The sequence below is a fragment of the Geotrypetes seraphini genome, chromosome 4 (assembly GCF_902459505.1).
Source record: "Geotrypetes seraphini chromosome 4, aGeoSer1.1, whole genome shotgun sequence".
Classification (NCBI taxonomy): Eukaryota; Metazoa; Chordata; class Amphibia; order Gymnophiona; family Dermophiidae; genus Geotrypetes; species Geotrypetes seraphini.
Window position 1 is genome coordinate 196,841,223 of NC_047087.1, and position 24,743 is coordinate 196,865,965.

The 24,743-nt window shown below is 40.2% G+C and overlaps 1 protein-coding gene across 1 annotated transcript in view; it reads right to left on the reverse strand.

Annotated features, from left to right (window-relative positions):
* CDH23 (cadherin related 23) overlaps positions 1–24,743 on the reverse strand; it is a 1,673,137-nt gene that overhangs the window by 87,510 nt on the left and 1,560,884 nt on the right. The window contains exons 55-58 of the mRNA XM_033942780.1: positions 23,893–24,087; positions 10,696–10,809; positions 8,561–8,690; positions 1,012–1,272 (exon numbers count right to left, since the gene is read on the reverse strand). Coding sequence (XP_033798671.1) covers positions 1,012–1,272; positions 8,561–8,690; positions 10,696–10,809; positions 23,893–24,087 — 700 coding nt within the window. The remainder of the gene's footprint in view (positions 1–1,011; positions 1,273–8,560; positions 8,691–10,695; positions 10,810–23,892; positions 24,088–24,743) is intronic.

Genomic DNA, 24,743 nt, shown 5'->3' on the forward strand with positions numbered 1-24,743 from the left:
AAAACACTTAATTGTAGTTCTATTCCCTCTCACCTTTTGTATTAGTTGATCTGTATGTCCAATTGTCTACCCCATTATTTTAAATTGTGTGTAAAAATATATGTTTATATTTTATCAATTTTTGTATCTCGCTTAGTAAAACTCAATAAGCGATTCATCAAAGTCGAATAAAACACAGAACCTTTCAAACCTATCAAGCCAATATTAAAATGGTAGATGTTCACCAGCAACCATTAAACCTGCAATTCTACTGTGCTTAGATTTTCAGGGCTGAGCTGTAGGAGAGATTTTGCCACTTCCGTGGATAGAGAAAAGGCCCCGTGAAGCTCCGCTGGGTTGCCTGTGTCTGCCTCTGTCTGTGTTGACGCACATACGCACATGCACACAGACAGAGGTGAGTTGACTGGCATTTGCGTGTGTGTGCATGCAGCATACGCGTCAATGTGACCTTGCAGGTACAAGTGACCCAGCGGAGCTTCACAGGACCTTTTTTCTACCCATAAACAGCAATGGGAGGTGTCACTGGATAGGATGGCCACAAAAATGGACTGTGGGGGCCAAATGTTGGAGACCACTGCTTTAGTTGGCCTATTCCCTAGAGTTAGGGATACCATATTTTAGTATTGTAAAATCTGGACCCATGGCCCTGTCCCCAGGCCCGCCCAGTTCCATCCAGCCCTGCCCTGTTCCACCCCAGCCTCCTCGACCTGTTCTTGTGCTCAGAGCTGTGTTGGGAGGGCATCTGTGCGTACGCAGGTGTGGCGCGATGATGTCACACGCATGCATGCATGCGTTTGATGTCACACCGTTGCATCCACACATGCATAGATGCCTTCCCGATGCGGTCCCGAGCTGGAAGCTTTTCAAAACTCAGACAAAGTGCCGGGTTTTGAAAAACCGTCCAGACGCCTGGACATGTCCTCTAAAAAGAGGCCATGCCTAGGTAAATCCAGACATCTGCTAACCCTATCTAGAGTCTCTAACCCATTATGAGATATTTCCATGGCCTACCTGCAGTGTATTCAGACTTAGTGAACCGTGGGGGCTGGTCGTTGATATCATCTAGAAATATTCGTACTTCTTGCAAGGTGGAGTCTGTGCTGGGATTAAAGGTCTGCAGTCTGGACCTCTGACTCCGAGGGGCTGTCCAATTCTGGTTACTGGAGGCTTTGACGATAACAGAATAGTAAGATTCCTTTTCTCGGTCTAAATTTTTCAGCACCGTCAACTTTCCCTCTGGAGTCAGCTGGAAACTGTTCTCCTTGTTGCCATCTAGGATAATAAAGAGGGAAAGTCACTTGGACTCTGAAATTACTTTGCACTGTTAATTCTGATGTTAGCCTCTGGATCCAGTGAGCTCGGAGGACAGGAAGAGCCTTCGGTGTGTGTGGATTTCTTAATCACTCTTTTCCAGTACAGATTCAAGGCGATTTACAGGATAAGAGGCCCATATAACAGCTTGGGGAAATTTACAATATAAGGGTGAAGAAGGTTATATTATTTCAGAGGAACAAGGATACAAAGTTCAAGGGTGGGGGTGCATAGTTGCAGGAAGGTTACATAATGCCGGGTTACATTGTGTAAGAGGGTTACATAATGCAGGAGAATTGGAACATAGTTGGAGAGAGTGCATGGTCATTAATTGGAAAGGAATTTGTCAAATAGGTAGGTTTTCAGTTTTCTCCTGAATATCTTTTTTTTTTTTTTTTTCACTGGCAGTAATCTGAGTGATTCACTGGACGATGAGTTTACTCATACTATATAACCTTAGTATTACTTTGCCAGATAATAATTTTAACTGGATTTCGGTACTATCAGGAAATTAGTTTGGGTTTGCTCCTCAGCAGTGCCAGAGCTCAAGGTCATTTAGGGCTCCTTTTACTAAGCCGCGTTAGGGCTTTAGCGCATGGAATAGTGCGATCTACATTGCCCCGCGCGCTAAACTTTAATGCCAGCATTGAGCTGGCGTTAGTTCTAGAAGTGTAGCGAGGGTTTAGCACGCGCGGCAATTCAGCGCGTGCTAAAAACGCTATCGCAGCTTAATAAAAGGAGCCCTTAGTGCATATGTTTTATTATCATGTCTATATTGTAATTTATGTAAATTATGTCATCTCTGTTCTGTCTGGATTATTATGGATGTACTTTGTAACCCGTTCTGGGCTCCTTTGGGAGGACGGGCTAAAAAATTGAATAAATAAAATTAGTCTGACCACAGTATTCTGTATCAGTTTGAGTCTGGCCATATTTTTCTTGGTGTTCGACAAGTAGATGATATTACAGTAATCAAGAAGACTTAACAGTAAAGATTGAACAAGAATTTTAAAAACAAAGAGCAATGCTTACAGAGATGGTCTTGATTCAAGTGGCCATCACATATCATGGTAGGAAGTAAACTGGAGGTGTGAAGCCCAATTTTGTATATGGCATCAGGGTCAGAAAATTAATGTTTTAATGCTTGCAACTGTGATAGTATTTTACAAAAGGCTCAAAGGAAATAGAGTTTTCATTTATGAATGTATAATGCTACAGAAAACGTGTATTAGACATCACGTAGAGTAGAGGAAGGCATTTACAAAAAGCTGCATTCAAAAACAAATTAGCATCATATATGCATGTGTAAATAGGATTATTTACGTGGATAAGAAGTGCATAGGGATATATGTTCGTTCGTTCACATTTGACTCATTCATGCACCTTAAAATATTTAGAGCTCTTAAACAAAGCCGCTGGAGCAATTCTCCCAATGTAAATGCACCGAAGCCCATTCAGTTCCTACGGGCTTTGCCTCAGGAGAATTGCTACCAAGCTTTGTAAAAGGGGCTCTTAGTGTGGGCACAATTTATTTAATTAGCATTAACCTATGAACTAATGCAGGTAAAGCTGATTTGCACATACTATTAAAAAGCTCTAACATTTAGAAAACATTATTAACCAAATTTATATTGACTGGAAAAAAATGTCTAAAATTGGGGGAAAAAAAGTCTGAAAATAACTCCAAAATAAATTGAAAATTGTTATCGATATCTCTTTATGCGTTGTCACTTACATGTGCACATATATGGTGAATTTTGCAAAGCTGCTTGCACATGAGCCAATTAAGGAACTGCACTCCAGAACGCAAACCTCTGCAATTTTGGGTGTTTTTTTAATCTTACAGATGCATGCATTAATTCCCCCTAAACCTCTCTTCCCAAGTCTTCAGTCACATGAGAAGTTAGCTGACAATTATTCGTGACTTGACACTGGTGTAAATGCTGATGGGCAAATTTTTCAAGATATAAATACATTGCCTTTTTGAAATACAAAGCACATGTATATTTTAAAGGTCTGCTCAAACCATGCCCTGAACATGCTTCCTTCAAATTTGTGCATGCTGCTGCCATACGTATGTATATACAGGGATGGTCCTATAATGAGGCCAATTGAGGTGACAACTAGAGAATGACACGGGGAAAAAATTTGTCCACATCACTGCTCTGTTCCCGCGACCACGTCCCTGTCACTGCCCCATCCCCTTGACCACGGTCCCCACCCCATCCCCACAACCACTGTCTCCGCCTTGTCCCCATTCTCGCAACTACTGTCTCCGCCCCCGTCCCCGTCGCATCCATACAAGCCCCAGTACTGCAATATTTAACTTATTCATAGAAACATAGAAATAGATGGCAGATAAGGGCCACGGCCCATCTAGTCTGCCCACCCTAATGACCCTCCCCTACCTTTGCTTAGCGAATAGAACCCACGTGTCGATCCCATTTGGCCTTAAAATCAGGCACGCTGCTGGCCTCAATCACCTGCAGTGGAAGACTATTCCAACGATCAACCACCCTTTCAGTGAAAAAGAATTTCCTGGTGTCACCTCGTAGTTTCCCGCCTCTGATTTTCCACGGATGCCCTCTTGTTGCCGTGGGTCCCTTGAAAAAGAAGATATCTTCTTCCGCTTCGATGCGGCCCGTGAGATACTTGAACGTCTCGATCATATCCCCCCTCTCTCTGCGCTCCTCGAGCAAGTATAGCTGCAGTTTGTCTAACCGTTCTTCGTATGGGAGATCTTTGAGTCCCGAGACCATCCGGGTGGCCATTCTCTGAACCGACTCCAATCTCAGCACATCCTTGCAATAGTGTGGCCTCCAGAATTGCACACGGTATTCCAGGTGGGGCCTCACCATAGATCTATACAATGGCATAATGACTTCCGGCTTACGGCTTACGAAACCCCTGCGTATGCAACCTAGGATCTGTCTTGCCTTGGATGAGGCCTGCTCCACCTGACTGGCAGCCTCAAAGTTCTGGCTGCTGAACTAGAGAAAGAGATGTTCTGCTGGCAGGGCTTTGTTTATAAATTTTTATCAACACAACTAATATACTACTTTATCCTAAAGCAAAAAATAAATAAATAGAAATTTTTTTTTATACCTTTGTTGTGTGGTTTCTGCCTTCCTCATCTTCTCATTCAATTCCTTCCATCCACTGTGTGTTTTCTCTCTGCTTCTTCCATTTGCTCTGTTACTGTGCCTCTCCCTTCACCCCCCCCCCCCCAATTGGCCTGGCACCCATCTTCTTCCCTCCGCTCCCCCCATAGTCTGGAATCTCTCTCTTCCCCATTTTCCTTCAGGGTCTGTTCCTCCCTACCCCACCTTTCCCAGGTCCCTTCAGTATCTGTTCCTCCGCACCCCACCTTCCCCAGTTCCCTTCAGCGTCTGTTCCTCTCCACCCCACCTTCTCCAGTTCCCTTCAGCGTCTGTTCCTCTCCACCCCACCTTCCCCAGGTCCCTTCAGCGTCTGTTCCCCTCTAGCCCACCTTTCCCAGTTCCCTTCAGTGTTTGTTCCTCACTAGCCCACTTTTTCCAGTTCCCTTCAGCGTCTGTTCCTCTAGCCCACCTTCCTCAGTTCCCTTCAGCGTCTGTTCCTCTCTACCCCACCTTCCCCAGGTCCCTTCAGCATCTGTTTTTCTCCACCCCACCTTTCCTCCCTTTCTCCCTCCCTGCCCCTTACCTTCGCGGCAGGCAATTTCTAAATGTGTTTCCTACCAGCAGCCAGAGCGTTGAAATCACATGTGGCTGCAGGAAAGGTCATCTCTGATGCAACTTCCGGTTGTGTCAGAGATGACCTTTATGGCAGCTGCACACGATTTCAACACTCTGGCTGCTGTTAGGAAACACATTTAGAAATTGCCTGCCGCAAAGGTAAGGAGCAGGGAGGGAGATTTTCACGCAGCAGCGGCGGTGATCGGGATCAGGCGGCAGCAATCAGGCTCAGGTGGCAGCGATATGGTTGGAGGGAGGTGCTTGGGTGGTGTCAGCGATGGGGCGGCGGCGGCTATCAGTACGGAGGGATGGAGCGTGATCAGTGACCGTGCGCATTCCTTCCCTTCACTGTGGAGACAAGGCCATTCACTGCTCTACGGGGCGGTGAATGGCCTTCTCCCTGTACCTGCGGCGACCACCTCTTTTCTCTCCCCCATTTTGGTGGGTTACTCATGGCTACCCGCGGGTAACAGCCACCGTGTCATTCTCTAGCGACAACCTCTGGAAGGACTGGTCAGCTCTCTCTGCCGCTCCCCTTCCCGGCATCTAATGCTGCCATGCTTCTCCCCCCCCCCCCACAAATCAACATTTTTTTCATTCCTCCCCCCACCACAACTACCTTCAATTTGTTGTAAAAGTTGCTGGGTGGTGGTAGCGATTTACAGAGCTTCCCTGCCACCGGTCCTGGAGTCCTCTCTACTTCAGCCCACACTCTCTGACAACTTCCTGTTTCCAATGAGGTGGGCCGCATTGGAGAGAAGATGCTGGAACCCCCCTGAAGGCCCTGACAGTACTGATCTGAATTTGATTGGCTGAGCAACAGCTGCCTGTTGCCTGCTCAACCAATAAAATTCAGAGCAGTATCCTCAGGGCCTTTTAAAGGTGGAGTGAATCCCCCGAAAGCCCTGACCACATGCCACTGGTGTCTAGTAGAGAATGGAACAGGGACAAATTTTTCCCCATCTCCGCAGGAACTCAATTTCCCCGTTCCATCCCCGCAAGTTTTGCTGTTGTCCCTGTCCCTGCCCCATTCCTGCTAGCTCTGCCTTAACTGCACATGCCTCAAACACTTTTGATTTTAAAGTGTTTGAGGCATGTGCAGATGAGGACAGAGCCTGGAGGAATGGGGCAGGGACAGGAAAAGAACTCGCCAGGATGGGACGGAAAAATGAGTTCCCGTGGGGACGGGGAAAAATTTGTCCCTGTGTCATTTAGTATCTAGCTCTTCTAAACTCCTTTGTGTGCTCTAAGAACCCATTTAAGGGGCAAGTTTCAAAAGCCATGATTATCCCTAGAACCCCCTCTTGGAACACTTCTCTGCTCTTGTGTGGAGAAATATATACACTGACAACAGCAGGCATAGTTTTCTTATTAAAGAAAGGAGGTGGGTAAGTTGGGGATGGATTCAGGGCACACCAGCTCAGATAGGATCTCATTCTGAACCCCCTATATATCAAATGGATTTAAACAATCCTAATACCAGTATGGTCCATGGGATTATCAAAGAGCTTGCAAACCCTTTCTATTTCAAAAGGGAAAGTTATTTTTATTACAAAGGATTTTTTGGACCCCAGTTAGATTACAAAAAGATAATTCTAAGTCTAATAGATGCTGGCATTGTCATATTAATATAGGGACTCTTGATCATATGTTATATTTTTGTCCACTGATACTTAATTTCTGGAGGTTAATTTGGGGACAGATAAATATTATTCTTGAATCATCTATTCCTTTATCTTATGAAACCATAATTTGTGGTACGTTGTTACAGGTAAAGCCTGTTTTGGATAAATACAAGAGCCATCTTTTATTGATCATGACAGGAATAGCCATCCAAATGATCACAAGGAACTGGAAATGTTATGACAGACTTAACTACACATTCTGGTGGGCAAGTGTGTGTAATACATATAAATATGAAAGAATGAATGTGGAATGCTTGGATCTTAACAATACATTTAATAAAGTATGGAGCCCATTGACTGCATTTGTTAACATACAATAATAGAGATATATCTTTTATTTCTTAGATTTCCTTACACATCCAGGGTGGGGGAGGGGAGGGGAAAGTATTTGGAAGAGTTTAAAAATATTTAAATATAATATTGTAATAAATAATATGATTTAATATATTAATAATTGGGAGGAGAGGGACTGGATGTTTTCTTTAATAATGTGTGTATTATGGTGTATTTTATGCAATCTGTTAAAGTTATATTAATTGTAATACTCTGTCAAAGCTTGAAAATTAATAAAGAATTAAAAAAAAAAAAAAAGAGCTGGCAAACCCTCTGAAAATTCCTGGGGTAATATTTAACACACAATGGCTCACATTTTCTTAAATGTTAGATGCCCTGGCTTTTCTATACCAGATATTCAGAACTGGATTATAGTTTTATTAAGTTTCAAGTTTTATTAGAATTTTATATACCGCCTATCGAGGTTATCTAAGCGGTTTTACAATCAGGTACTCAAGCATTTTCCCTCTCTGTCCCGGTGGGCTCACAATCTATCTAATGTACCTGGGGCTATGGAGGATTAAGTGACTTACCCAGGGTCACAAGGGGTATACCGGGGTACTGCTGGGGTACTGCCACTGAATATCATGTATTCAGTAGCCACCAGTGGTAACAACTGATACTCACCCAGATAGCTATTCAAGCAAGTTAGGATCTATCTTACCCTCATAATTAGCTGGGTAACAATACTGAATATTATTGTCACTGATATAAGTTCTGGCTCTGCCTTAGCTAATGCCAAGGTGGTCAGACATGACATTCAGTTAATGCCACGGAATATCACTGCCTGTGCCTAGTGAGAGCCAGTTATTTGGGTAGCAGGTGCTGCCGCCTGGAAAACTAGTTTTGAACATCAATGCCTACTAGTGGTGCAGTAAGTGGGGGGAGGGGGGGTGGCCTGCCCTGGGCGCCCTCTTATGGGGCGCCAGCTCCCATCCTCCTTCCCTGCTCCTCCTCCTTCCCCACCCCCTCCTACTGCGCCCAAGCACCACTTCCCCTTCCCCCGTACTTTTTTTTAATGTTTGCGGTGCGAGCAGCATCCCCCAACCTGCTGCCCACACCAGCGTCGGCTCTTCTTATGATATCACTTCCTGGACATGTTCTTAGGAAGTGACGTCGGAAGAAGAGCTGATGCTGGTGTGAGCATCAGGTTGGAGGTTGCCGCTCATGCTGCGAACATTAAAGAGGTATGGGGGAAGGGGGCGTGTGACAGGAGCGGAGGGGGCAGAGAAGAGGGCGGGGAGGGACGCCACTGCCCCGGGCGCCTCTCACCTTCGCTACTCCATTGATGCCTACCATCTTTACCACCATTAATTAGAATACATGGAATTCAATTTCTGTTTGCCCTGTAGGCTTGGGTTCATGCATTAGCCTTCTAGGCCTGAGCTTAAGGTGGTAAATCTTTAAAGGTGGCAATACTGCATTTCGCTGGATTCACTGGGGACACCCTTTGGAGTGCACTGCACATGAGCACTTACCAAAAGATTTTACGAACCATTCTCTTGTCTACCGTACCTGCTATGAAGTAATAAACAATGGCATTAGAGCCCTCATCTGCATCCACCGCACCACTGACGTTTCCCACTGCAGTGCCTGATTTGGAGTGTTCTGGAACAGAGAGAGCTTGGTACTGGAGGCTTCCTCTCTTTGTAGGGAGAATAATAATAATTTGGTTTGGATTAATAACAATATTTCTAAAGTACAGAGTATAACGATCCACTGATCACTCCTAAGAAAATATACAATATAATCTTCACTTCACAATGTTTACTATTAAATTACAAAAGGGAGAGGTCTGGGCCCTGATTCAAAAGTCCCATGACATGGGTTCAAGACTCCCTTTACATCACTGACTGTAACTTTGGTCTTTTATTCCTTCTGGACTAGATTTAAAAACAAGGTACTTTTTTTCAATTTGTTATTTTTCCAGTTAATAAATAGGTTTCCTTTGAAGGTAGTTAGTTAAATGGAGGCTTGAGGAGGACACCAGGACGGAACCCACTATGTAAAGTCTTTCAATCTTCATATTCACCAGTATACCATACCTATCCTGGGACTGGCGTTCACCAGAGTGGTGGCTGACAAGCTCATTGATAATAATAATAGGAATATGGGTGGCTCCATACCATTGAATTGGTCAGTAGAGGGTATCACCTTACATACCAATAGGAACTCTGGTCATTTAATAATTAGTCAGTTGGAAGATCTCATAGTGACTGACTGAAGGCCTTGGACTTTCTGTGGCAGTCATAGATATCTGTGCCTAATAACAGGTAAAAGATAAATTACCTGTGCAAAGTCAGACTTAGGGCCTGTTTTACAAAGCTGCGCTAGCAGCTGTTGCGCAGTAACGGCCCTGAAGCCCGCAGAGATTTAAAGGGCTTTGGGGTTTCCGTGCGGCAGCCGCTAGTGCAGCTTTGTAAAACAGGCCCTAAATGCAGTTCAGTGGGGGGGAGGAGGGGGTGTTGCTGTGGCAGGAGGAAGTGGGCATCCTTCCTGCCAATCTTCAATTGGGGGGTCAGTTTGGAGGGAGGGCCAGGGGACAGCAGCAGGAGGGAGTGGGCATCCCTCCTGCCAATCATGGTGTCGGCAGTGTTGCATTGTTAGCAGGAGACCGTCATCGGGGGGGGGGGGTTATTTTTTTTTTTTAAATGGGGCAAACAGTGGCATAGTAAGGGGGTGGGGGGTGATCTGCCCCGGGTGCCGTCTTGGTGAGGGCGCCAGGACTTCTTCTGCTCTGACCCGCTGCCATGCGCTCGCCTTCCCTTCCCTCTCTCGTAACTAGACACAAAGCTCCTACACAACATTGAAAAATACTGTGGTGGGAGTGATTTTTCTTTTACCAGCGATACTCAGCACAATAGCATGCAAATTATAAGCATGCAATTCGTGCGGAGAATCGCAGGTAAAGGGGGGGAGGAATTGTACGGGGTGCTTGCTCCTCCTCCTGCCTGCGCTGTCATAAATAGCAGCCTCTGCTCTCCCTGCCTGCCGGTACAGCTGACTGGGGCAGGGAAATCCTCCATCATCTGAGTCGGCAGGACTTCTCAAAGTTGTGGTGGCTTCAGGGAAGTCCTGTTGGCTCAGCTGATTGGGGATTCCCCTTCCCTGATTAGCTCAACTGGCAGGCAGGCAGGGGCTGCACAGGGAAGTGGTGTGGGGGGAGGGAAATGGAGGGGGAGGGAATGCTGCTGTGGCTGCTGCACAGGGAAGTGGTGGGAGAGAAATGCTGCTGCATAGGAAGCAGGGAGAGAGACAGATAGATAGAAAAAAAAAGAAGAAAGACACAGGGGCAGGGAGAGACACAGAAAGACAGATAGACAAAGGGGGCCAGGGAAAGAGACAGACAACGGGAGGGAGAGAGAGACAGAAATAAAGACACACAGACATATATTCTAGCACCCGTTAATGTAACAGGCTAAAATACTATAGATTATAAGCTCTGTCAAGCAGGGACTTTCTCTTATGTGTTTGTGTACAGCACTGTGCTATTCTAATAGCACTACAGAAATGTTAAGTAGTAGTAATAGTACTATCATACGGACACTTTCATAGATCAGATAGTTTGCTCACAAAGTGTAAGTCACTGTTAAGTATAGGATGTAATATAACAGTGCTCTAAGTCAAGCTAAGAAATCAAGTTTGCTTACTGGAGGTCTCAAGAAGATGGGCTCATTGTCATCAATGTCATCTAGTGCCACTTGTAAAGGCTGCATGGTCTCATAAGGTACAGGTTGGCCCAGGTCATAACCGACGATGATCAACTGTGCAAAAAAATCAACACAAAATGCCAGTCATAAGAGAGCATGTAAGTGTCCCAGAACAGGAGATAAGGCTTTCACCTCCAGAGAGACATCTGATAGGTCACAGGTGTGCAATCTACAGCCCACATAAGGTTGCATTAAGGTCGCCGTCCCATGGAATTTCATAAGGGTCAGAACCTTCACGCTGGGAGGCGCTGGGCCCAGGATGAACACACAGGGAAAGGGAACTCAGGTCACCCAGGCCCGCGGAGGCCCGCCCATCTATCTGACCTTCCTGCCAAAGTCATCGTTGCTCCTTCTTATTTTGAGGAACTGGTAAAACTGGGATCGGTTAAATTATACTTTCTGGTGGGAATCTCTATGCCACACTTTTAAAATGGAACTTATGATGGCCATACAACAGGGACATTATAGGAAATTTATGGATGTTTGGAAGCCATTGACAAAATTCTGTAAGGAGTGAGTGTTAATTTTGCCCTTTGATCATACATATCCAGGGTGGGTGGGGAGATACTTTTAATTTGAGTGCAATTGTTGGATATGTAGAAAGGGGGGGGGATGATATATGTATTTGTCATAAAATATAATTTGATAGAATTTAAGTGCTGTTAAAGTGTAAACTGTCTGTATAATATGTTGCACTTATTTTTGGCTTTAAAATGAATAAAGATATTTTAAAAATTGTCAGAACCTTCTCCCTCACCCACCAGTTGTTTTACTCCCTTATTTCCATCCCCCAGGGCAGCAAATCAGCATAAGATGCATCGATCGACCAGCTGGCACAGAGCCCTACCTGCATATGGTCAAGGCTGCTGGCTTCTCCCCCTCTGAAACAGAACAGAGCGGTAAGCAGCTGGCAGGCCTTGAGCATGTGCAGATGCTCTATACCAGTTGGATAAGCTACTGAAGTCACCATTTGAGACCATTGGGTTGAGAGTGTCCACTGATGATTTCTGAGATATAGACAGGCAAATGAAGTCATTTGAACTGTGGTTGCCTTGTGGCCAAGGAAACACAACATTTGACATGCAGTGATGTACTGGAGAGTGGAGACTTTCTGACAGATTTGGAGTCTGTTGTGGTAGAAAAGCATGAGCTTCAGTTGTGTCCAGAAGTGCTCCAATGAACTCTAAAGTTTGAGTAGGTTGTAAATAGGATTTCTCATAACTGACAGCAAATCCAAGAAGATCTAGGACAGGGGTGCCCAATAGGTTGATCGCGATTGACCGGTAGCTCGCCAAGGCAAAGTGAGTCGATCATCCAGGACACCCTTTGCCTTGGCGATCTATCGGGCCGATCAATCTTCCTCTCCCCGACGTCAATTCTGCCGTTGGAGAGGAAGTTCGGGCCAGCCAATCGCTGCCTGGCTGGGCGGAACTTCCTCTCCAACGGCAGAATTGACGTCGGGGAGAGGAAGATTGATCGGCCCGAAGCAGAGAGAGCATGGGGCGGCATCGGCGTCGGCTTTGGGGCCTGTTATCCGTTGGTGGCGTTTGGGTCCTGTTCCCCGATGGCAGCGGCAGTGGCAGTGGCTTGGGGAAGGGCAGGGAGAAAGAAAGAAAGGGGGCAGGCAGGGAGACAGAAGGAAAGAAGAGAAACAGGAAAAAAAGAAAGGAGGCATGAAGAGAGAAAGAAAGAAAGGGCAGGGAGAGAGGAAAAAAAGTTGGGGGAAGGAATGAGGTTTGGAGGAGAGGAAGCATACAGGCTGAAAGAAAGATTGGATGCACAGTCAGAAGAAGAAAGTGCAACCAAAGACTCATGAAATCACCAGACAAGGTAGGAAAAATGATTTTATTTTAAATTTAGTGATCAAAATGTGTCTGAATTTATATCTGCTGTTTATATTTTACAATATGGTCCCCTTTTACTAAACCTAATAGTGGTTTTTAGCGCAGGGAGCCTATGAGCGTCCAGAGCAACGCTGGGCATTCAGCGCAGCTCCCTGCGCTAAAAACTGCTATTGTGGTTTAGTAAAAAGGGAAGGGGGTGGGTTTTGTCTATTTGTGTATGGTTGTTACTGAGGTGACAGTGCATAGAGTCATCTGCTTTGACCTCTTTGAAAAACCCCCGGAATAGGAATGATAATTAACAATTCTATGCGTACAGTGTGCGTTGTGTTTTTTTAAAATTTTATTGTTGGTAGATCATTTTGACTTGGTCATTTTAAAAGTAGCTCGCGAGTCAAAAAAGTGTGGGCACCCCTGATCTAGGAGATGCATCATTGAATTCATAGCCAGATAAGCTTTTTGAGGTGTTGAGGCCTTGATCAACACATGAAAGCCACAGTGATAGGCAGTACTATAGTTGTTCAAGATTCTTTAAAGAGAGGGCGTGGCTTAACGCGAACACGAATGGACGTGTAATCGCTGAGCTCCTCTTCATTTAGGCAACTGAAGATAAAAAATAATATTCCCTTCTTGAAGATTACATCAAAAAATAATTATTATTGATGATGATACTACCTCTTAAGATTAAAGTTGAAGATTGAGTGAATAACAGCTAAATAATCAGAGTGCCGACATCAAGACGCTGACATCAAAGAAAAGCTGAGAGAAGGTAATTTCGCCGGCTTTTGTCTGTGCTGAGACGGCAAGCAGAGAGTGAAAGTGATAGAAACTTAAACTGACCAACGAATGTAAAATTTGTTGGTGTTGGGAAGGAGAGAATTACAAAGAGAAAAGCTGAAAAGGGAATGAGATGTGGCGGTTTGAAACAGACCTCTCCCGCCCGCGCTGAACAGAGACTCTGGGGGCAAAGAATCGGAAGATTTTCTCTTTGCTAAGACAGTGGAAGATTGGGGAGAGTGTCCGTTGAGGCGATGAAAGCTGATTAAAAGTTAAAAAGAAGAGAACTGATCTGGTTGTGAGGCTGCTGTCAGTTGATCTGTGTGGCGGTTTGATTTCTCCTGCCGGCGCTGACTCAGAGCCCTATGGGTGGTGAAGAGAGAGATCAATATTGTCCTTTTGCCGGTTTCTTTTTTGTGAGAACAGACTATTTTAAATAGAGAAAGTTGGATCGGTACGGTTTAGAGAAGAAATATTAAAAACTTAAACTTAAACTGACCAAAAAGGGCAGGGAAGTAAGAGAAAGACTGATTCTAGTGTGAAGCCTGTTGTCGGTTGAATTCCTGAACTATGGCGGTTTGAAATTACCCTTCACAGACAGTCGGAGCCCTGAGAGATCAACTAATTACTTGAAGTATTAAAAAAAATAGATCTCATTATATGGCAGTTGTCAGTTTAACAATCTAAAGCTGAGACAGTTTGAAGCAGCTCTCTTTCAGCCAGTATTGAGTTGGAATCCTGAGAAAGATCAAATTATCCTCTGCTTGAAGCAATTTCTTGAAATACTTTTAAAAAGACAATAAAATAGATAACTAACAAGAAATTACTGTGGAGTTAATTTCTGCTGCTTGAAACTCTGAGAGAGAGAGTCTTGAGAACAAGAGGAAAAGGATTTTTCTTTTATTGACTATAATATTTGGACAGAGATACTGATTTGTAATCTGCTCAGTACTAGAACAACGCAACACTGGTGTAAAAAAAGAAAAGATTTCAAAGACAGATTACAAAAAAATTGTGACTAAAATATATCTTAAGATTCTTAACAAAACTGAATAAATAAAATCCACGAAAAAAGAAACAATAGTATGGCAAGCACCAGACAAAACAAAAATGAGGCTGGTACATCTGCAAAAAGACAGAAACAAGACCAAATAACACCAAGCAAAATACCACTTCCTATCGAAGAATCAGACACATTAAGCAAAGCTGAAGTCATGGAAGAATTAAAACAAATCAAACAAATGCTTAAAGAAACTATAACTAATATGTCTGAAATGAAAGAAGAAATTTTAAATATACATAGACAAATGGAAGTTAACAACAAAAGAACAACTGAACTAGAATCAAAAATGGAAACTATAGAATGTGAATCAAAAAGATGTAAAAACGACAGCCTGGAATTAAATAAATTAAAAGATCAACTGGAGGATTACGAGAATAGAGGAAGAAGAAAGAACATCAAACTCTTTGGAATACAAGAAAATTTAGAGGGAAAAAATACTATCCTTTTCCTTGAAAATTTAATTCCAAAAATTCTACAATTAGACTTGAAACAACCAATTGAAATTGAAAGGGCGCATAGAATCCCAATTAAAAATTTAGAAAATAAAAACAGACCAAGACCAATCATTTTCAAAATGTTGAGATACCAACAAGCACTAGAGATACTAAATGCTGCAAAAAAAGATAAAAACTTGAATTATAAAGGATCAAGATTATGGTTTTTACCAGACTTCGCCAAAAACACAGCAACTAAAAGGAAAAAACTACTAGACATGAGACCTCTACTCAAAGAAAAAGGATTTAAATATGGTCTATACTACCCGGCGAAAATGAGAGTGTCATCTGGAGACAAGTCCTTATATTTTGAGGATCCCGAAAAACTAAAAGAGTTTCTCTCTAAACCAGAACCTATGATATATTAACATAATATATTAAGATGGTTTTGAAGACTCTATGAAAAATTAGAAAATATAACATATCGAAATATTTGAAGAAATGGAGGAAAACAATACAAAGAAAAGACAATAATAATTATATGAAAGAAAGAACAGAATATAAGAAAATTATTAAATAATACACTGCATATATGTTTAAAATAATTATATGTTGAAATCATAATACTAAGGAAATACAAATTAACATATTGTTAAATGGAAAATGATACATTAATAAAATGTTATGGAAAATGATTAAATAAATATAAAAGATCAATATAGATAGATAGAAGGGAAATTTGTTTAAACAATTGAATATTGATTGCCTGGAATGGGGAGAATGTTAGGATTACAGTTCAAATGTGTATCCTTAAGCAGCCAATGTATTGGGTGGGAAAGGGAGGGATAAGGAGAATATTTATTAGAATAATTAAGGGAGATACATTAGGGTTAAATATGTGTGTCATGAAGAAAATTTTTTGGATATTAAATATGAAAGAGGAGAGGAAGAATAAGATAATGAAAAGTATTAAAATATATAATGTCTTTTAAAATATATTCTATTAATGTCAATGGCCTGAATCACGTAATTAAAAGGAAAAAAATATTAACATTTTTAAAAAAACAAAATGCAGATATTTACTGTCTGCAAGAGACCCATCTTAATATGAAGGAATCACAGAAATTATCAGGTGGATGGATAAAAGAATGTTTTTTTTGCTCCAGCAGTGGGTAAAAAAGCAGGGGTTGCAATCCTTATAAATAAAAAATGTATGGCCAATATAAAGGTAAAAAATTCAGATCCACATGGAAGATGGATACATATCGATATAGGTATGGGAAATGATACCCTGACGTTATTTAATATATATGCCCCTAATTCGAATCAATCAGAATTTTTCAAAAAGCTACAAAATATGTTATTACCACTGGCTGCCTCTAATTTAGTGGTGGCTGGAGATTTTAATGCTGTAATGGATCCATTATTGGATAAAAAACCAGGTAAAAATATTAAATCTTTAGGTCTAGATAATTTAGTTCGATCATGTGATTTGAAAGATATATGGCGTATTCTTCATTTTAATGATCAGGAGTATTCATTTTGTTCACAGGTTCATAAATCATTTTCAAGAATAGATTATATTTTTGTTTCAACAAATAAAGTGCAACAAGTGATTAAAGCCTCCATTGATCCTATTATCATTTCGGATCATGCGGGAATATGGATAGAATTACAAATAGATCAATTAGAAAATAATAGACCTCTTTGGAGATTTGATAATGCATTGCTTGTGGAAGACAAATTTTTGGAAAATTTTAAAACACAAATTAATGAATTTTTTCAAATAAATTTAGTGGAAGATACATCTATAGAGAATGTATGGGATGCATTTAAAGCAACTATGAGGGGTAATATCATATCATATTCAGCTTTTATTAGGAAACAAATTAAAAAACAATATATAGAATTAGAAAAAGAAATAAAAATATTAGAAGCTAAATTGATAAGTAAATGGGAATATGAAGTTTTGCAAGCTCTTTTGAAAGTAAAAGGTAAATATAATGAATTAACTTCAAAAATGATAAGAAAAGATTTGTTTTCCAAACAAACGGTGTATTATGGAAATTCTAATAAGGCGGGAAAATTATTAGCAAATTATCTTAAGGCAAAAAAAAGGAGAACTAATATTAATGGAATAAAAGATGATAATGGTATAATAACAAATCAAACAAATATAATATTAAAACAATTTTTAAATTTTTATAAGGATCTATATTCTTCCGAACCTTATTTGGAGAAACAAAAAGATGGAAAAAAATTTTTAGATTTAATAAATGGACCTAAGATTCCTGATCATATAAAACGAAGTTTAGAAGAACCTATATCATTAAAAGAATTAGAAACAGCATTGAGATCTCTTAGAGTTGGATCCGCTCCAGGTGGTGATGGTTACACAGTAGAATTTTATAAAACATTTCAAAATATCCTCTCCCCACATTTATTAAAATTATATCAGACACAACTTATAAAAGGTAATATAAAAGGTACTATGGCTGAATCAATAATAATTGTTTTGCCTAAGCCAAATAAAGATCCTACTTTGGTTTCAAACTACAGGCCTATATCTTTGATAAACGTTGATAATAAACTTTTGGCGAAAATTTTGGCTTTGAGATTAGCCAAAGCTCTCCCACATATTATAGATATGCATCAAACGGGTTTCGTTGCTAAAAGACATTCCTCCAATAACTCTAGACTATTATTTCACATGCTAAACTTATCAAAAAAAATGGATGAACCGGCATTTACAGTTTCATTAGATGCCGAGAAAGCATTTGATAGGGTAGAATGGAATTTTATGTATCAGGCTTTAGAATGGTTTGGTATAGGTTCTGGATTTATACAAATGGTAAAAACATTGTATAGCTTCCCGATTGCAAGATTAAATATTAATAATAAGATATCTGATGGTTTTCAATTGCAGAGGGGAGTTAGACAAGGTTGTCCTTTATCTCCTTTGTTATTTGATGTTGTATTAGAACCCTTATTGTTAGCAATACAGCAAACGAGGGAGATACAAGGAATTCCATATTCAGATATGGAATATAAAATTTCGGCTTATGCTGATGATATTTTGCTTTATTTGAGAAATCCAGAGTCTACCTTATCTTCTTTATTGGAATTAATTGATAAGTTTGGCAAATTTTCAGGTTATAAAATTAATTGGAATAAATCTGAAATTATACCCTTGAATGTTTACTGTGTAAAAGGATTATTTGATATTTTTCCATTCATATGGAAAGAAGAAGGATTTAAATATCTAGGCATTCAAGTTAAAAAAACAATTGAAGATACTGTAAAAGAAAATGAAAAATATGTATTAAAAAAAGTAACGGAGTTATGTGAACAATGGAACCCATTACATATATCTTGGTGGGGCAGAGTTCAAACTATTAAAATGATGATGTTGCCTGTGGTTTGCTACCAAATGAGTATGATACCTATTTATTTTCAGGGGTCCTTTTATAAGAAGCTTAATAGAATTTTAACAAAATTTCTTTGGCTTGGTAAAACACCTAGAATAGCTTTAGTAACCTTACAAAAATCAATTAAGGAGGGAGGGGTAAATTTTCCAAATTTCTATAGGTACCATCAAGCCTATATTCTACGTCAGGGTATGTATTGGATCCTCCCAGAACTTATAGATAATGCACCAGATTGGTTATATTTGGAATGGCGCCTTATGTTTCCCCTAAATTTAGTTCATTTACCAAGTATTAATATACCTAAAAGATACAGAGAAAATAAAATAATAATGGATACTTGGAAAACATTGAGATTTATTGATAAATTAACAACCATCCCAATATATAAATCAACTAATCAATCCATATGGATAAACTCCAAGATCAAAGTAGGCGGAGCTCAAATCCTTTGGAAGAACTGGATTATTGCAGGAATTAGATCTCTAGATGATATTATTTCAGAAGGTAAACTGCTGGATTTTTCACAATTGCAACATAGATTTGGTCTTAATAAAACACAAAGTTTTAAATGGTTGCAATTGAAGCAGGCCATTCAGGTTGGGTTCCCTGAATGGAAATCATTAAACAATCAATATAGTTTAAAGTTCTTATGCTTTAAAGCAGACTTCCTAGGACATCAAGCCGCATTGTGGTATAAATTAATATCTGGATATTTGAATAAAAAACCAAAAAATGGTCTAAGAGACATTTGGAGCATTGAGATTGGACATCAAATTAATGCATCTCAATGGCCACTAATTTGGTCTTGGAGAATGGGATGTACAGTGTCAGCGTCTATGAGACAAACATGGTTCTTTTTATTACATAGAGCTTTTTGGACCCCTACTCGTTTACAAAAACTAGACAGTTCTAAGTCTAATAGATGCTGGCACTGTAATCTAGAACCAGGGACATTAGATCATTTATTATATCATTGTCCTTATATTAAAATATTTTGGAATTCAATTTGGCCACAAATTAATAAATTAATGGAAAATCATATTGAAATATCATATGATACAATTTTATTTGGAACAATGATGAGAAAAAAAAGTCAAATTTCACCAGAAAATAATAAACTTTTATTAATTATGACAGGGGTTGCCATTCAACATATAACTAACAATTGGAAAAATTACAACAACCTAAACTACACATTTTGGTGGAATACAATATGCCATGTTTTTAAAATGGAAAGAACATTAGCAATACAAAAGGGGACATATAATAAATTTATAAAAATATGGGGGCCATTGACAAAATACTGTAATGATTAAATAATAGAATACTTTTTCTTCTTTTCTTCTTTTATAGATTTTTTTTTTATGACACACATATAGGGGGGGTAAGGAAAACAATTTATATATAATATATTATAATATATGATACAAAATGTAACAAATGATTAAAAAAAAATAGAAGGGTGGGGGAAGGGAAAATGAATAAAATTTATCCAGAATATATTGTATTAGATATAAATATGTTATTGAATAATTATCAATTGTATTCTAATATGTTGTATACTTTTATAAAATTTGAAAATATTATATTAAAGCAATAAAAGGGTGGGGGGAGGGTGAAGGGGAAAATCAAATTCAGACATACATTGTGTTAGATATAAAAGTGATACCATGCATTTATCAAATGTATTTTATTATTATGTACACTTTTTGTAAAATTTGAAAATAAAAATATAATGGAAAAAAAAAAAAAAAAGATTCTTTAAAGAATCTTTCCATCTCTCCCACTCTTTCGTATTTCTGATGGTAATGGAACATCCCACTCATTAGTGCTTTGAGACAGCTTTCTTAATAGGGTTCTCCCTTGCCCTTGGATGGTTACTGGAGCCACAAACCCCAGTGGATCATACAGACTATTAACTGTCAATAAGATACCACTATGTGTATAAGGCTTTTCTTGGGTAGACACTTGAAATGTAAAAATGTCTTTCTTTATGTCCCAATGTGGACTAGGACTTCTCTGAAGTGGAGGGGTGTCTACTCTGAAATCTAGATCTATTAAATCCTTGGCATGATCCTCTCGATAGAATGCTGCCATTACTTCTGGACTGTTAGAAGCAATTTTGTGAAGTCTAGGATTGGTCTCTGCCAATATTGTTTTTTGTTCTTTTTAGCAGATCAATTGTCTCTTTGGCTGTGGGCAAGGATTTCAAGCTGTCATCTACATAAAAGTCCTTTTCAGTGAAGTGTCTGAGGGAGAGTGTGGTGCAGTGGTTAAAGCTGCAGCCTCAATACCCTGAGGTTATGAGCTCAAACCCACACTGCTTCTTGTGATATATTTTGTAAAAGACAGACTGGTGGAGATGTTCTGTAAGAAGGTGGTGGAGAAGGATCTGATGGTATGTCATAAGATTCCAATGCAGACAAGTCAGAGTAGTCAGAATCTCATTGTTGAGATAAGTCTGAATATTAGGTATTGATATTAAGTTAGAGCAGGGGTAGGGAACTCTGGTCCTCGAGAGCCGTATTCTAGTCGGGTTTTCAGGATTTCCCCAATGAATATGCATTGAAAGCAGTGCATGCAAATAGATCTCATGCATATTCATTGGGGAAATTTCTCTTCTCCTCCACTTAAAAAAACAAACAAAAAAAAGTAAACCCTTCTCTTTCTTTTGTTAAATCTTATTTCCTCTTCCTCTTCATATGACTACGGGTAAGATAAATTTTTTAAGAGGAGAAGAGAAATTAAGCAGATATAATGCTGAAAAACAGTGAAAAGAGCAGAATATGAAATGCTGAGTAATTTAGCTTTTAGAAGTTGAATATGAAATGCTGAGTAATTTAGCTTTTAGAAGTTCACAGGGCAGACTTGTTCACAGCACTGTCCCAAAGCTAATGCAGTTAACCTTAGTAATAAATCAGAGCCCCTCCCTTCTACACATAATCAGCAGACACAATGGCTGAAAACTAGGATTTTATACAGAAATACAAGCTCTATACCAGATCAGTGATATCCCAAAACACAGGATTTTAAACGGCAATGCCAAAACTTCTACCCCCACACACCTCCTCGGAGTGCTTTAAATTTAATTTATAATCTGGCACGCTGACGTCCTGCATGCATATGTCTGAGTTCCTTTGTCTGCGTGCGATTGGCACGCTTTAGTCCCATCACCGCTTGAAATACTTATAGAACTCATACTCCCCAATATTCAGGCAACAGTGGACAACGTTTGTTCTCTGCCACCAGCGCTAGAACTGGAAATTCAATTTTGGGCATTGTCCAGTCTTCAGCATTGAATATCCATTTTTTTTAAGCCCGTTAGCACATGATCGGTTAAGTTAACATTCAGACTTAACCAGCCCCGGTTTAGTGGATTAAGTTAGGACAATTATTTATGTAGTCCTGTTTATATGCTAAACCTGGCTGGTTACGTCTGAATAATTGTGATGTAACCAGACTCTGGCCCCGGAATGCCCCCAATGAAACTGGCTTGAAGTTCAACCTTAACCGATCCTTTTCAGTGGCAATAATTGGTTAAGTGTCACTGAAAATGACTAGCTAGCCATAAGTAGGCTGTTCCATTCCTAGCCCTGTCCCATTCTGCCTCCTGCCCACCCTGTTCAGCCTCCAGCCCTGCTCCATTCCACTCCTAACTCCTCCCCATTCTGCCTCTAGCCCCACCCCGCAAAGCCTCGTCTTTGTTTTCCGACCTCTGGACCGCATCTGCAGGGTTTCTGAGCAGGTGCGGATGCATGTGATGTCATCTATGCATGCTCAGAGGTCCTCCAGACACAGCCAGGAGGTCAGGGCTTTCCAAAACCTGGACAAATTACTGGGTTTTGGAAGGTCCTTTCTGACACCCAGACAGTCCTTTAAAAAGAGAACATGTCTGGGTTTTCACGGACATCTGGTAATCCCAGCCACAAGCAAGCAAGCTAACCGATTGGCGGCCATTCCCAGCCAGTTAACTTGCTTTGAATATTGGCCAGAGTAGTCTAGAAATTACATCTGTATGACTTCTGCCCATGTTCCACCCACTTGTGAAATACTTTGTATCTAAGATATGCGAGTATTTATATAATGCTTAGGTGATTTTTTTTTTCATTTATACACATATGTGTTCAAATAGATGTGCATATGCCAGTATTCAAATCAAATCATTTACATATGTATTAGGCATGTAAATGTTGGTGTCCACTTTACAGATTTGCCCTTTAAATGCTGGAAGTCAACAGTTACTACGAGGGCAAATCAAAAATTAAAGGCAATTGTTAAATTACATGATAACTGGAAGAGAGCTAGCAAAATACAACATATCTACTCGTACATTGTGTGTTGGATAGTTTGTCCACGCAGAGTGCAGCATTCGGTCTTTAGTCATGTAGCAACCACGAGGTCAGAAACATGGATGCTCCATTGCAAGATTGTAACATTGAAGAACAAAATGCAGTGGTGTGCTTTCTTTGGGCAGAGGGAGTGAAACCTGTGGAAATTCATTGTCTGGACAATATGGACATAACACCATGAATCAACGAAAGATTCATGAGTGTGTAAAAAGGTTTAAAGCGGGAAGAACAGGTGTAACTGACGAAAGTCGTTCTGGTTGCTCATCAACATCGTGCACACAAGAGCACATTGGCAAGGAGGATGTCTTGATTAGAGAACACTGACGGATAATGGTGTCTCAATTGGCTGCAAATTTGGATATCAGTTATGGATCTACCAAAACTAGGATCCTTGTTGGGACAACATTTTTGAATAAAGACTCTGTCATTGGTTGAAAAGACGTCTCCCTTGCCTTTTTGTTGAACTGTCTGTATCTCAAGGCAAGCTGGTCTTCTTTTGCGTGATGAATCTGCATTTACCATAATGTATGATGACATGGGATACAGGAAAGTCTATGCACGATGGGTTCCCAAACAGCTTACTGATCTGCACAAGCAACTGCATGTGGAGGTTGTGATCCAGTTCCTGAGATGATACGAAGAAGATCTGAGTATTCTGGAGAGAACTGTCACTGGTGATGAGACTTGGGTGCATCACTGTGACCCAGAGAGCAAAAGACAAAGTATGATGAAGTAAAGGAAATTGTGCTCAACTGGCTTCAGGAGTAGCTGAAAAACTTCTTCTCTGCAGGAATGCAGAAGCTGGTTGAATGATACAATATGGGGACTATGTGGAAAAGTGATATGTTTAATTGCTCACAGTTACTTCTATTAAAGCCGTAAAATGTATTTTGCCTTTACTTTTTGATTTACCTTCGTATATAGCCCAATTTGGAAGCAAACTCATTTTTGAATATAAAACCTCCAGTTTAATAAAATAATAAAAATGTAAAAATCCACATTTTTTGCCCTTATCTTCTGAAGTAATAACCGCCAGTCAGTTTGTTATAAAACAGAGCACAGTGCTTGCTTAAACTGCTTAAATGAGAATGGCTTCAAATGCTCAGGACACAACTCTTTGTCTGCCAAATGAGATTTTTGTCACCAAAGTTACCAAAGAGGAGAACCAGATGAGAAGTGCCTACCTATGAGGGGAAGGCTGTGCAACTGGATCACTTCATGTGACCTACACATTCACAAACTTACACTGTACACAGCTTGTTTCTCCCGGTCCAGACGAAGCGCCGTTTGGATGAGCCCACTGATAGAATCAATGCCGAAGTACTCCCAGTCTTTGTTCCCTGCGCCAGTTTTCAAAAAGCTGTAACGCACAGCTCCATTCAAGCCCTCGTCCTTGTCTGTGGCATATACTTCATAAACAGTAGATTTTAGAGGTATTTCCTATTTGTGCAAAAAAAATTCAGTGGTTATACATCTGTTTATAGATGAAGATGGCATTTTTTGAATGTTTTAATATCCAGTTAATTTATATTACTTTTATAAAACTATATCAGAGGTGCCAGTACTAAAAGCAACAGAAGAAACAATCCACCACAGTCCAGTCCAGTCATGGTAACAGCAAATCTTCACCGCACTTTAATAAATAGGCCTCATAGAACAGCCATTTTGTAAGCTTAAGCTAATGCTAATTCATTCAATAATGAGTCACTCCTGTAGTTTGCAAATGGCTTCGTAGTTCAGTAAGACAGTTAAATGAGGATAATACCATATTAATTGCTTTTGTTTGTTGAAAACATACAGATCTTTTTGTAAACTGTTCTGTGTATATTCAGTATTTGTACACAGCAGTGGGGGTGACAAAAAAGCATCAAGTCAGTAGAGTTCCTTCCAAGAACTTTATTACATAAACAACATGAGAAGTTTTGGAAGGAAGTCCACTGTCTTGTGCTTTTTGTCATCCCTGCTGTTGTGTATTTTTTTCCAATGCTGAGCCATTTTCAAAAAGCGGCGTCGGATTTTGGCGACAAAAATAAGCGACTGTTCCAGGGGTGTCGGTCAGTGTCAGAGACTGTTAGAAATCCCCTGTGTTGTGATGA